General features: G+C 37.6%; 2 protein-coding genes across 7 annotated transcripts; one reads left to right on the top strand and one right to left on the bottom strand.

The window, feature by feature from the left end:
* The first annotated feature begins 3,235 nt into the window (after nucleotides 1-3,235).
* LOC108479336 (alkylated DNA repair protein ALKBH8 homolog) lies at nucleotides 3,236-6,973 on the top strand. 4 transcript variants are annotated; one of them, XR_008275875.1, is made up of 8 exons: nucleotides 3,237-3,750; nucleotides 3,836-3,931; nucleotides 4,035-4,121; nucleotides 4,877-4,996; nucleotides 5,166-5,456; nucleotides 6,172-6,388; nucleotides 6,507-6,572; nucleotides 6,696-6,750. XR_008275875.1 is itself a non-coding variant. In XM_017781877.2 (7 exons), the coding sequence occupies exons 1-7, from the start codon at nucleotides 3,445-3,447 to the stop codon at nucleotides 6,756-6,758; spliced, it is 1,029 nt and encodes a 342-aa protein (XP_017637366.1). In that variant the 5' UTR covers nucleotides 3,251-3,444; the 3' UTR covers nucleotides 6,759-6,973. The 4 variants fall into 4 exon arrangements, 2 of the variants coding, with proteins under 2 accessions (XP_052878805.1, XP_017637366.1); XR_001870448.2 differs by having other exon boundaries at nucleotides 3,238-3,750; nucleotides 6,172-6,296; nucleotides 6,696-6,763; XM_017781877.2 differs by lacking the exon at nucleotides 6,172-6,388 and having other exon boundaries at nucleotides 3,251-3,750; nucleotides 6,696-6,973.
* LOC108479335 (beta-amylase 8) lies at nucleotides 6,871-13,554 on the bottom strand. Of its 3 annotated transcripts, none has more exons than XM_017781874.2 (10): nucleotides 12,812-13,554; nucleotides 11,916-12,140; nucleotides 11,522-11,602; nucleotides 11,190-11,393; nucleotides 10,522-10,716; nucleotides 10,035-10,199; nucleotides 9,147-9,407; nucleotides 8,477-8,689; nucleotides 7,584-7,803; nucleotides 6,871-7,268 (listed from the first exon to the last, which is right to left on the bottom strand). In XM_017781874.2, the coding sequence occupies exons 1-10, from the start codon at nucleotides 13,196-13,198 to the stop codon at nucleotides 7,234-7,236; spliced, it is 1,986 nt and encodes a 661-aa protein (XP_017637363.1). In that variant the 5' UTR covers nucleotides 13,199-13,554; the 3' UTR covers nucleotides 6,871-7,233. The 3 variants fall into 3 exon arrangements, with proteins under 3 accessions (XP_017637363.1, XP_017637364.1, XP_052878804.1); XM_017781875.2 differs by having other exon boundaries at nucleotides 6,871-7,265; nucleotides 12,812-13,553; XM_053022844.1 differs by lacking the exon at nucleotides 12,812-13,554 and having other exon boundaries at nucleotides 11,916-12,656.
* Between the last annotated feature and the right edge of the window lie 248 nt (nucleotides 13,555-13,802).

Here is a 13,802-nt window from a genome sequence, read left to right as displayed (position 1 = left end):
TTCTGCCTCAGCCATGGCTACGGTCAATTCAGTGATACCTAGTCGACGCAACTCTTGCTTAGCCCACATTTTTAGCCTATCCTCGAACCAATGGAATGCTTCCTTCTCGTTCAAGTCTGAGATCTGAAGCATCAACTCACTGAATTCCCGAACATAATCTCAAACGGTGCCTTGTTGCGTAAGCCGGTGCAACTTAGCACGAGCCTCCTTTTCAGTATGTTGTGGATAAAACTGCTTCTTTAACTCTCTTTGAAACTCCTCCCTAGTCCCAATAGTCGTTCATCCACGTTTCTCATTTGTGGACCTACGTCTCTACCACAAGAGAGCAACATCAAAAAAGTAAATTGAAGCAGTGTTTACCTTGGTGGCATCATCCTTAATGCTCATTGCTCAAAAATATTGCTCCAATTCCCACAAAAAGTTATCCACTTCTCTCGCGGACCTAGCCCCCTTGAGCTTCTCGGGTTTTGAAACATCCACATGACGTTGCTTCGGTCCCGAAGCCAACATCCTACTTCCTAGGGCAACCTTACAGGTTGTGAGCTCCCTCTTAAACTCAGCAGTCTCCTATTTCATGACAGTCACCAGGGCCTTAAGAGCTTCGTCCCTCACCGTCAGTTTTTCCAAAGTGGATCTGAGAGTGTCCAACACAAACTCCTTGCTATCTTTCCTCAGTTCCTCCATACGGATCAGGACCACTTCGAGTGTCTCTTTTATGTCACCAACGGACTCCTCAAGATTAACCACTCGATTTTCTAAGCTCGACAGCATATTCCTCGATCGACTAGTCTTTCTAGCCCTCCCACGGGTCTCCATTGGTTCATTCTGATCAACAACTTTTTTCGACATCTTTCAAAAGTGCTTTCAAGAATTGGCTCGGATACTAACTATCATAGACTTAGGATTTTTGCCTCACAATCCGTGCAGCCTTAGGTAATTTTTTACTCCAAAAATACTTAAGTCAGCCTAACTCCCACAATATGATGATTCAAAAAAATTCCTCCACCAAACCCAACTCAAATGAAAGTAACTTGAAACCAACAAAATGAACGAAGAACGAAACAAGAACAAGCCACAAAAAAATAAGAACACAAGAGATAGAGAATTTTGAGTGATTGCTCTCAAGATTCTTATTGCTAAAAAAAAACTCAAGTGATCACAATAAGGGGAGAGACATCTATTTATAGTTGAACCTCCTCAAATCCAATACAACAACGGCTACGATTAAAGGGTATCTACAAATCAAATCTCTAAGATTATAAAATCATATCTTCAAAGATTACATATCATATATAAGATTGCATGTCTTCGAAGATCATGTTTCCATATTTGTTTAGCTTGTAGATGGACCTTCAATCTCTTCAAGCAACGGGTCAGTCTGATTGGGCTAAATAACCTCCTTCCCTCTTAATGGATCACACAGATGTGTCATGGTTGCAGGCTCCTATGTGCAACCCACAACACTAGTAGATAGTTCTCATATACCATTCAAGATCCTCCAGATAATATCCTGTTATAATCCTCTTGGTTCTCAAGTTTGACAAGGAAGTAGTTCTTGTCTAAGTCAACCAACTGCATTCGCCAAATAGATCTCACAAGCTCTTAAACCTTCCATGAAGCCCTCTATAACAAATCAGTAGTTTAACAACCATAGTTTGTTTCATACTCTGATCAATTAAATCATGAACCTGCTCTGAAAAGCAAATGTCAGGATACGTTTCGTCCATATTAATCTCAACATCATCACCATGAAGTGATATATCATTATCCAACCCTAGATCCGATCATTCCTCATCACTGTCCACTTCTTCGTTCGTTTGTTTAGACATCAGCATATCTTTAAACGACATTCTGTACGAGGTACCCTCCACCCTTTCCATAACATCCCTATCGACATCAGTAAATTCTTTATTCTTTACTTTTTTAGTCGTTCTTTCCATTTTCGATGGAATTGGCAAGCCCGGATGTTCTAATCCATGGAGCAAATCGGCTTACACCTCTATGATTTTAATTTGTTTTTTCATTTAAAGTGAACGTGCTTTGGTTCAAGCAACGAGAATAGCGTTTGTCATTGACTTGAACAAGTCGTTGATCTCCTTTCTGGGTATTGACGGGTTTAAGCAGCGGGTTGAGTATGAAGGTCTCCCAACTATTTGCTACGAATGTGGTTGTTTTGGCCATTTTAAAGATAATTTCCAAATCGATCAGACTGGTAATCGAGATGAAATAAGGAATCATTCAGATTCTATTCCTGTGGTACCAGATGAGGAAAAAACTGAGAACTCTCTCTATGGTCCTTGGATGGAGGTGGCGCTTCGCTAGATGAGGAATAAGGCAAGGACGGAGATCTCACGATTTGCACTTTTGGATGAGGGGGAGGATGCTAATATCTCAGTACATATTTAGGAGAATGACGTACATGATGCTAATTCTAATGAAGGGACAACTGGCACCATGCAGGAATCACATACAACTGCTTGGAATAATAAAGGTAAGAAGGCCATGCATGGGCCTAAGCCACCGATTTTTAATCAAAAAAGGGCGAGTAATGATCTTGGGAGTCGATCAACAGAAAGTAGAAGCATGGAAGTTGGGTCAGGAAGTGCGACCTAGGGATCACAATAGGTCAATATGCAGCAGACTACTTTAGATGGGGACAAGCATAAAGCTATTATGTTTTTGACGAAGATGGAACCGATGAGACAAACATATTGGCTCATGCAGAGACAAACATATTAGGGTCTGTTCGGTAATGGATGCTGAGCTATGGGGCGCAAATGATGGGTTGGTGCAAGCGTGGTAGCTAAAAGCTTCTCATGTAGTGCTGGAGTTGGACAACCTTCAAGTCATTCAATAAATACAGAAACCTTATGGAGACGGAGCCACCAATGCCTTAGTACGAGGAATATGGGCAATGATGAAATGGAATTGGATAGTGCAGCTTACCCATGTCTATCGATACAAAAATCATGTAGCAGATGCATTAGTATCCGGTGCTCTAGATCAAGTTTCTAGGATTCAATGTATTTTTACAACAGTCAGATGAAGTTATCATCCACTTAAAAAATGATAAAGTTAAATTTTATCTTTTATGTTTTAAATAAGAGTGAAGTTTGAAATTTTGTGCTAGAGGAATTAAATTAAATTATTATTAAACTGAAGAAAAGACTCGACTAATTTTTATATTAATATTTTAAGGATTCAATTAGAATATTTTAAATTTTGAGAACCAAATTAAAATTTGGGCTATAATTTCAAGATGTATCGCGAATTAACCCTATTGTTTAATTTCTCTCTCTTCTTTGGTTCTGCATCTGCCGCCCTATTTCTCCATTAAAATTCTTTCCGTTTCTATTTGCAACCCATAATTTATATCTTCAAATCACAAACCAACGTTGATAGGCTACTCGTTATCTCTATTCCGATTTTGTTATAGGTTTCGATATGGTCATACCCAGATTTGTTCGTCCCAAAGAAGGAGATAGCGAGTCAAGCCCAAACCTTTATGTGGCAAACTGTGGCCCTGCGGTGGGACTTTCATTTGACACCATCGCATCTGCGTTTAGCTCCTTTGGGGAGGTCAAAGGTGTGTACGCAGCTGATGAAAGTGGTGCTCGTGTTATTGTCTCTTTTCTTGAACCAGCCTCTGCTCACTCTGCTTTCATTGCCTTGAATGGCCGCCCTTGCCCTCACCTTGGAGGCCGCTCTTTACACATCCGTCATTCCATTTTGCAACCACCGTCTTGCAGGGTCTGCCACTCTCTCCTCTCTCGTTTTTTTTTTCCCTTTGTAATTTCTGCTGATACTAATATATGTGTCCATTAATTACACTTAGGGAATGGCGTCTGTTCCAGTCTCGCTAAACGCATCGGATTTAAATATTCCAGGACTCTATTTGTTCCATGACTTCATCAGTGTTGTGGAAGAGGGGGTTAGAACTTAGGTGTCCTTGGCTTTTTTTACTGATTTGTTCTTTTAATTTTTTATTTATTCCATGATGTATGAACTGCCTAATGTCCTTTGTTTCTTTTCAGCAATTGCTTCAAGCAGTTGATACTGGATCTTGGATTAGTCTTTCCAAACGGAGGGTTCAGCACTATGGATATAAATTTTGTTATGATGTAAGTGCTCACTATTGTTGCTCTCTCTTCTTCTAATTTTCACTCTGTACCATTAGTCCAAATGTAGTTTTTAGAAGAACTTTAGAAGGTTTCATCTTGGGCTCCTGGGAAAAGAAGTTTGTTGCCTGAGGTTACGAGGATATTCTCTTCTACTCTACCAAGCACACTCCAAATTCATTTTCTTTCCACTTTTCCACCCAACCAAGCATAGTAAGCGAATTTGGAGTGTACTTGGTAGGGAAGAAAAGTGAGGAAAGAAAATAGAAGATTATCATTTTCCATCCTAATGCATAGAAACGAATTCTTCTAAATTCGAATGATGAAAGAAGAAAATGAGAGAGTGTATGTTAGTTCAAAATTATTTTTTTTCAAATGTTTTATTTTCTTTCCTTTCATTTTCAACTCTACCAAGCAATTGATAAAGAAAATAATTTTTTCTTTCCCTTTTTCCATCTTTCCTACCAAGCACACCTATGGAAAGAAAAAATATATTTTCCGTCTTTTTTTTCTACCCTTCAATTTTCCATCTTTCCACTCCACCAAGCAAAGCACTAGTGTTATTGCGCTTCGAATGATTGGTCTAGAAGAAATATACATTTATGAATGTGTTTCTTAGTAAATGCTGTTTGCTAACTCATGATACCAGTATAAAATATAAATTGCTTAATGATCTGGTAATTTGCTGGTTATAATCTAAGAATTATGGAACTCCTAAAGCCCTCTCTAGCCCCCTATATATCCGTTCTATGTTACAGACTAGGAATGTTGATACAAAGCAGCATTTGGGTGCACTTCCATCATTTGTTTCCTTTATACTCGAGCGGATTTCACTATCTCCAGATATTCCTGAAAAACTGGATTTGGACCAATTGACGGTATGTAGTAGCAAGTTCCTTCCCACTTCTTTCTATTTACTGTCCTGTAAATAGACCAAAGGTTTCATGTTTAAAAAAAAACTTGAGCCCTATGTCATGGTTATAGACATACAGCTTGGACCTAGGAGGATGATGTTAGCAAGACTGAAGATCAGTAATGACCTTACAGGTTAATGAATACCCACCTGGGGTGGGCTTGTCCCCGCACATAGACACTCACTCAGCATTTGAAGGATTAATTTTCAGCCTTTCACTAGCAGGGCCTTGCATTATGGAGTTCAGAAGATATACAGCAGGTTCATGGGTTCCTAAAACTGCCTCTATAAGTGGCACAGAAGTTGAAAAGCCTAATAGTTGCTCGGAGGTTTCTAGGAAGGCTATCTATCTTCCTCCTCGGTCAATGCTTCTTCTATCTGGGGAGGCACGATGTGCTTGGCATCATTATATTCCACATCATAAGGTAAGCTTCATGATTAGATGATTACTGAATACTTTCGTCTGTGCAAGTTTCTCTTTTAGAGGTTAGGACATCTTTGTTTTACTGTTGCTATCATAAACCCAATGATTACGCCTATGAAATGAATTGTCGTGAAAACTAAAAATAGGAAAAAGAGACAGAGAGTTGAGTGGAGTGGAAAACCAAATCTTCCAAGTAGTGTTAACCAAAGTTAAGCTTCAAATCTCTTGCATATATGTGTTTGCTCTTTTGGATTGAGAAGTCTTCAGAGTTTATCAATACTTCACGCTTGCGGAACTTAATAGTAGATCACTCCTAATATTCTGATGCTTGGACTATGATGAAAATTTTAAAGAGTGACTAGATATATGTTGAGGGTAAAAAGTGGGATCTAGATAGTGGCACAATGTGACATTATGACCACTATTTTGCTGTTTCAGTTCTCTCCGCTGCCAGTATTAGCTTTAGTTGACTGGATAGCATTAGTTATGTCCACAACTGTGATAAACATGTTGCAATCAAAAACATGTCCATGACTGCAACTTAAATCCCTAGGTAAAGTGATTCCATGATATTTCGTTTGATGATGGATAATGTTTGAGCATTTAAACTTACCACCTAGGGTTTGTTAGCTCTATGTTCAGGTTTTAAATGTATATGGCTGCATTGCAAAGGCATGAACCTTATGAAGGGAAGCACATCATTATCCTTTTGACAGATATACAGGCAGAATTTTGAGAGGCTTGTGGTGTAATTCGGAGAGAAACTTAAGGGGAATCTTGAAATCACTAACTTTCCTTCTTGCTGCTGCTTGAGAGTTGAGATTTTCATGCCAATTATAAGGTTTTATTCTTTTACGTCTTTCGAAGAAAATAATAACTTGGTGATCAGGTCATAAGAAAGTACTGTATGACTGTTAGATATTTTATAACTTGGTGAGTAAGGTGTCTTTGGATGGCATATCAACTTTCCAAGGACTGCATTCAAACATTTTTGTATTGTTGTTATCATCATCTGTGAATGTTAAAAGGTCCATTAACGCACAATTTGCAGATTGACAAGGTGAACGAAACAATGATCAGAAGGGGTTCGAGAAGAGTATCTTTCACATTTCGTAAGGTTTGTAAGATTTAGGCTTTGGAGAAGTAGTTGTGGCATTGTTTATATCATTACCTTAATTCATGAAGACGTCACTAGATTTTTTAGGGATGGAGACTTGAAAACCATCTTCCTTGGGTGCAGGTAAGAAGAGGGCCTTGCCAATGCGAATTTCCCCAATACTGTGACTCTCAATCCCAAACATAGGGAGGAGGCTTTTGTTGTGCTACTTAACAATGTTGATGTTGAATGGGAGCACAATTGATGTTGAATGGGTGTTGTGCTCGGAGGAAAAATTTTGCATTGCAAAACTAAGGAATTGTACCATTAAAGTAGAAACTTCTGATTTAAGGCATATGCATGGTCAATGGATGATCAAACTTTGATGAGTGTTATGAAATACAATGTTTTTTTTTCTCCCACGATGAGATCCCCCCCTAACAATATTTACTGGATTCCGGCAATGTTATCCATAATACCATACCTTGAGGTGACTAATCACTAATTACAAGATGAGAAGAGCACAGAAAATACAACAGGCCCAAATTCAGTATAGTCTCTGACAGGAGCTGATGCCTATAACAACCTACGGTCCTACACCTTTAATGTTTAACATTGTTACCTTCCAGTCCAAACTGGTAATAACTTTGTATGTGCAAAGAAAGGGCAAAATCCACCATCATCATGAGGGCACTAGATCACCCGTGATATCTCCTGCTATGCATATTTACCAAAAAATTTAATTAGAAAAGAAAATTTTGCACACAATAAAGACAACAATAATTCCATGACCAATTTATGTACCATGTTTAAGCTGAACAGCCTAAGGCTATTCAACTACAAAGTCATATTGGCATTTTAATGTTCAATTCTAATCATTCGCATTATAACCTAGCTGTCAAATATGAAAATTTCATTTCTAGCTTTCGAGAACACGGTATGATATGGAAGAAAATGGAGTAAAATAGAACTAAGAAACCCGTTTCATTGAGTCACTTAAAAAGATAAGAGAGTAAACTACATTATTCTTACCATGCATGCATTTAATGAAGTAATCCAAATCTGGGAGACATATTACTCCTTGAACCAAAGGGGATGGCTGTTGATAGACAAAGAATGAAAAGTGGCGACGATCAGGATCATTTCTCGGCTTGGCTGTCTCAATTATTCTCAAGCACCCTTCTCTGTCATAACATGAAAGTGTATTCTCACCAGCAACCTTCAATCCTCGATCCCAGGCTGAATTGAGAACCTGTGCAGTAAGTTAGAACCTTCAGAACTATATTACCAATAATAATGGATTAAGGGATTTAATCAGATCAAATCAGTCTCGCGTCTGTTGTGGCCTTATATAGTATTAGAACAGGCTCTACACCTATTATTGCTTAACCTAGCAGTTAAGACTTGAGAGTCTAAAGCACGATATTAGAAATTAACTTCAGAACATGATATACTGAGGGCAAGTGGTTGATCACTTGTATAGTTCAATAAGCTTGCAGGTAAAAGGAAGTATCAGGAAATCACGTTAGTTCACTCCAACATAATACTTTACACTTTTAATCCAACAGTTGGCTATCACAGTATAAGCGTCAGTTTATTTACTGCCCCCTTTGAATCCACATCATAGGGCCATTTATCTTAGCGAGTCTCAAGTGATGTTATTTCCAGATTTGTGTGTAGTAACTTAACATTCAAGTTGAACATTTTCACATGCTACCAACTAGTTTGAGGCTAGATACTTGATACAATATGGGTGAAAAGTATTCATGCAAACTTGCCTATCCTTATTATTAAAGGCTAGCCAGGATGCAACTAAATGGCAAAGAACTAATTTTAGCATTAAAAACTCTGTAATAGATGACAGAGGAAAGACGTATGTAGCTTAAAAGTAATCAAGGAAGTCATAGGACACCAGAAAGACTCACTTGCCAACTCAAACCTTCTGGATCAGCAAATGCTTCATCATTTTCATAGCTACAAACCTGCAACCCATAGCATACAAACTTCACTGTCACAGAGTGTTTCTTTAAAACCTCAAAAACTGGAGAATATCCATCCTGATTGGTAGGGTTATTATATCCTGCTGTCAGCTCTGCCGCATGACTGGAAGTCTTGTACCACCAATAAACTGCAGGTATCTGCATATTAGAATAAAAAATTAATCCTTCGTACTTTCTAATATCATGTAAGCTCTAATCAAATATCACCTTCAGGAGCCAGCCACTGACAATAATGACATTCATTCAGTTCAAAAAACTAAGCAGGCCATACATCAGAACTTTTATACATAACCAGAGTTTAACATATGAAATTATTCAATCTGCAAGGAAGTAATTAAAAATGCACTGCGAATCACCTAATTTGTCTAATCCATTTAGATTTGGAACCAGTAAATGACCAGGATCCAATAAAGCATGGGATCTAGGTTCAGTGTTAGAAGGGAATTGACAGAAAATTACACATAATTGCATGAAAATTAATTAAAAGTACATGATCAACATGCTATTTATTAACAAGGAGTCAAAGAATGACAAGTCAAGCAGTGAACAGTATAAAAGGTAAAGCTAGCTAATCTTTTGTACACTACTTGCATACCTTAACAATAATCTTGGTCTCCTCAAAAGCAAGATTTGCTAGAGACAAGACATTATCCGCATGATCCATTAGCGCCTGGGCATACCAATGGAGGAAAAAACGCCCATAGTAGCTATCATAATCACCCCGTTCACAAAAGAATCCCGTTTCATGTGGCCTAGAATTATAATGACCAGCATTATCAGGTCCCCTAGCCCAGAAAGAGTGCCCACGCAATTTAGCAGCTTTCCGTAGATGTTGTTGTAAATATTTATCATAACACTGGACAGATTTGATGGTATCAGGAAAATATTGCATACAAGCATATGCAAGCAAGTCCTCAACTAAGATATTGATCACATATAGAGAGAATCCCAAATTTTCATATGCAGTACAATAAATAACCATAAAACACACTATATGAGCGTAATATATGGTACCAGGTCCAGAAGAGAATGAGCTGGTTTAACAATTTATGAGTTCATTCTTCTTTTAACTTGGGGAAGCATATCTATTTGATAACTGGGCTTGACTTGAAGAATATTTAGACTTGTATGTACATCATACACTAATGAGTTAAGAAAGCTAAATTTAACAAATTTAACACTCTTTGAGTTTCTTTTTTAAATACATTCATATAACTTGCATATAATATACAAATATATATGTAAGCAAGTATTTTAACTTGAGCTTGATCTTAATGTTAGCTTGATTAGAATTGAACCTAACATTGTTGAGATCAGGTAGCTTGACTGCATTTTCAGGTTGAACCTATTTATGGCATATCATTTGGATAACAGAGAAGATCGATCCAACTGTGTTTTAGAATTCACACCCAAACCCGCATATGTTAGATACAGAAAAGAAACAGAAACATTGAAACACATAGGATTTAAGGTTAACAGATACCTGAAACTCACCGATGCCAGGATACCTCCACCCCATCCTTTCTGAGAAAGACGGATACCTCAACTCCCCAGATGGTCCAAGTCCAATCTCCACCGCAGAAATAAGACCCTCTGCAAACAAATCGTCAAACTCTGTCCTGAAGCTTCTCATCAAATCAAAATAGACCTGCAAATAAATGACAATAACACTAGGAAAGACAATCAGTATAAGCAAGACAATCAATATAAGCAAGAGTTACCTGAATAAGTTTTTGGTTACATGCATCAAAAGATTAATGTGATACACGTTACTTTGGATAAAAGAGAAAGGGGAAAAGAGACCAAAATATGTTGAAAGATGTAGAAGAGGAATAGTTTCCACTTGTAATTGGTTAAAACTTAAAACACTGATGGATAGGCTAACTACCTTTTCCAACCCATTGATATGATGAGGCTGGAGGTAACTACAAAAATATAATTGCATACAAAAAATATCAGTTTTTCAATACCTCAACACCAGTTCTTCCATTCAAAACACGTTCTTTGTCAATTCCCCAAGATAAAAATTCAGTAGTCCTCCTTCCTTCACGATCAGTAAAGAAGATATCCTGGTTTTCTTTTCCTATCTCCAAAATCCAGTTTGGTAGGGAGATCAGTACATCAGCAGAATCAGTTCTCCCATACTCATGAAATGCCATTACAACCTTCAAAAGTGAATAAGAAACTTTAAGACAGATGCTTCCATATAAGCTAAAGACCACCAATAGAATACTCCAACAAATGCAGAATAAAAGTTTAGATATGTCAACCACTTTCTGATTTGAGAAGAAAATACAAGTAAAAAAAAAATAGAAATGCATGGATAAAAACCAATGAAACTTTTGAAAGAAAGCATTACATCACATGTAAAAAAGTGCTTAGTAAAGAATGGACTCAAAAATGAAGATACTTAAACTGAAACAAGCAGACATCATTAGAAGCAGACGTCATTAGACACATTCCTTCAGAATTCCTAGCAAGTTTCATTATATAGATGTTAAGAGGATGTAATTCATACAGAGACAGTCTTGAAAGCCATTTCCCACTACTGCATCAACTCTCAAACAATGTTAAACATCTACGGCGAGAGCATAAAGACAGGAAGAGAGAAAATGCAACTTTATTTAGTTGAAGCCACCTGTATCTTCATCTTGAACTCTCGGATATAGTTAAATAATTCCCGGTAGCCAGACCAGACATACTTCTGTGGATTCCAACACTCAACAATTCCCCACCAACAATCTACAATGACTCCATCTACATTTAAGGAGTTCATATGACTTAGCTCTTGTCTAACATCATCAGGATCGGCCAACTGACAGAAGTTGTTGATGACACCTGTCTGCCAAAGAACAGAAAAGAGTTAAATTCTCAGAAAGAGAATTTGAAAGTCAATGTGAAAATTAACAAGCCATGATAAGAACTGTGCATTTCAAACTCTCAATTAGAATATCAAAGACAAAGCCTCACCGAAAGCTTTACATAAACAGGCACATATTGGCTGCCTGTAAAGTCATTATCGTGCTCTGTTGAATGAACATCTTGTATAAGCTGCTTCAATTAATCACCATATCAGATATATATTTATAACGTCAAAGAATTCAAAGTACAGAGAAATTTGAAAAACATAGATGATGGCAGGCAAAGCAACAATTGATATCTATCATTTGAATAATATGAAGATGTAACCACATTCATTTTTAATCTTAAATTATGGCTATAATCCTAGAACAAATTACTCTAACAAATCATAATAGTGACATTATTATTTGTAAAACACAGACAGATTGCAACTCAAAAAGCAGAGGGATGAAGAAAAAGAAAGGAAGAATAAGAAGCAATCAATATGTAGCTCAAAATTTACCTGATCTGCCTCCAGGCACTCAACTGAGTTGATAGGACTAGTACTTGGATATTTCTCACTCCGTGTATCTCTCTCAGCTATAACAACGGAATCAAGAGATGCTGGAGACAAACTGTCATCAATTCTGACGACAGGTTGCTGACAGTCTAACGTTGCTTTAACAGAGCAGTTCTTCAAAGAAGTAGCCGATAGTGGACTTTCACCTGACCTTACCGAAAATGCTCCCTGAGCATTATCAATGTCAAAATATGGTTGCCATAAAGATAAATCAAGCACTGTGCTCATAAAGTAACAGCCAGTAAAGCATTTACAATATGGATGTCCAGAGAAATTATCAGGATACTGACTAGAGCAAAGAATGTACTGCTATTAAAAGCCACAAAAAGCAAACTTCAAACATAGGCACCAGTGGCTCAAGGGCTAATTAGATTTTTTATATCTATCCAAACCATGCTTGAAACTGACGCTATTTGATTCCATGAGATTAGCATATATCAAGTGCGTAGAATGAACATTATGGTTCGGAAAAACAGCTTAAATGACATATCGAAGTTGACCTAGATAACCATGTATTCATCCCACTTAAGAAATTGAGAACTGTAGCAAATTATTACTAATTGCCTAAACATTATAGTCATATTTTCAAGTAAAATAATTTTTGTTCGGTAAGTTGTCGGACTGGACAGAGCTAAAGCAAACCAAGGATGAAATAACTGGGCACATGATATTCAAATCTTCGAATCCCCCAAAAAAAAAAAACAAAGCTGTCAGTAAACTTTATGCTTGGAGAAGAAGAGGAGAGATTCGAAATAATAAAGTAATCAATCAGCATTATCAGGCACCTCTATATAGAGAGAGAAAAAGAGTAAATTAGTAGGTAAAGAAAGAAAACGAACCAAATGTTGTTGATGTTGGGGAGGTGGAGAGTGCCTGTAAGTAGTGCCGTCAGGCTCAACGGTCCAACCAGCCTCACGGGCCAAGGCGGCTAGCACATCGTTCATATCAGCACGCGCGGGAAGAGGGAAATTACCGTATTGCCTCAAGCCGGCCAGCATACGGCTAGTGATGGCTCGCCTGTGCCGTTCCCGAAGCTTTGTCCTCTCTTTTTCTTTCTCTCTCTCACGTTTGCCCTTGCCGGAAGAGGCAGTGGATGCGCCGGCAGATCCAGAGGGAGCGCCGGTGGGGCTCACAGAGGCAGCAGCCGCAGCGGCGGTTGCAGCGAACCCGCGGGGTCTCCGAGGCTGAGGCTGAGGCTGAGGCTGGGGCTGGGGTTGGGACTCCATGGATGGGATCTAGCTTGGAGAATTTAGGAATTTTGCATAAATTATATTTGTGGTTCTTTAGGTTGGGAATCAGGCAGTCAATGTGGTGGCCACCATCATCATCGTCATCCTCGAGCTTCACTTCACACTTCAAATCAACTCCATTCTTGCTCTCTGTCTTCCACACACACTCTTCCCATTTCTGATCTCTCCCTCTACGACTGCGTTTTTATTTTTTAGTTTTTACTTTCTTCTGGACTAGAGTTTGCCATTACATTTTACGACACGCCTCCAAAATCCCTTTTTCTTTCTTCTTTTTTTTTTCTCTTTTAACTATTAACAATGCTTTAGTCCAAAAAAATAAAACCATAAATGATGGTAGAAGTATAAAGAAAAAGAAAGATTACGAAAAAAAGTTAATTTTGTAGGTTCAATTAATGAGTAAATTTTAATTTTGTAGGTTCAATTAATGAGTAAATTTATTTTATTAAAAATTTTATTTATTTGTATTAATTTATTCTTTAATATAATTTATATGGACTAATTTAATTAATTTTTAATAGAAAAATAAAATGTAATCTGTTTTTAAAAATTAGATAGAAATTTTTATAAACAATGCTAAACC

The sequence above is a fragment of the Gossypium arboreum genome, chromosome 12 (assembly GCF_025698485.1).
Source record: "Gossypium arboreum isolate Shixiya-1 chromosome 12, ASM2569848v2, whole genome shotgun sequence".
Classification (NCBI taxonomy): domain Eukaryota; kingdom Viridiplantae; phylum Streptophyta; class Magnoliopsida; order Malvales; family Malvaceae; genus Gossypium; species Gossypium arboreum.
Note: the sequence above shows the minus strand (reverse complement) of the source record. Positions and strands in the feature narration are given on the sequence as shown.

Bases quoted from the DNA above. Each gene is read 5' to 3' on its own strand.
- LOC108479335 (XM_017781874.2), bottom strand. From the start codon at position 13,198: ATGGAGTCCCAACCCCAGCCCCAGCCTCAGCCTCAGCCTCAGCCTCGG. The intron at 10,200-10,521 runs GTATTGAAAAAC...ATTTATTTGCAG, and splicing joins ATGGAAGAACTGGTGTTGAG to GTCTATTTTGATTTGATGAG. The intron at 8,690-9,146 runs GTATGCAAGTAG...TCTAATATGCAG, and splicing joins AGACCAAGATTATTGTTAAG to ATACCTGCAGTTTATTGGTG.
- LOC108479336 (XM_017781877.2), top strand. From the start codon at position 3,445: ATGGTCATACCCAGATTTGTTCGTCCCAAAGAAGGAGATAGCGAGTCA. The intron at 3,751-3,835 runs GTCTGCCACTCT...AATTACACTTAG, and splicing joins TGCAACCACCGTCTTGCAGG to GGAATGGCGTCTGTTCCAGT. The intron at 4,122-4,876 runs GTAAGTGCTCAC...TCTATGTTACAG, and splicing joins GATATAAATTTTGTTATGAT to ACTAGGAATGTTGATACAAA.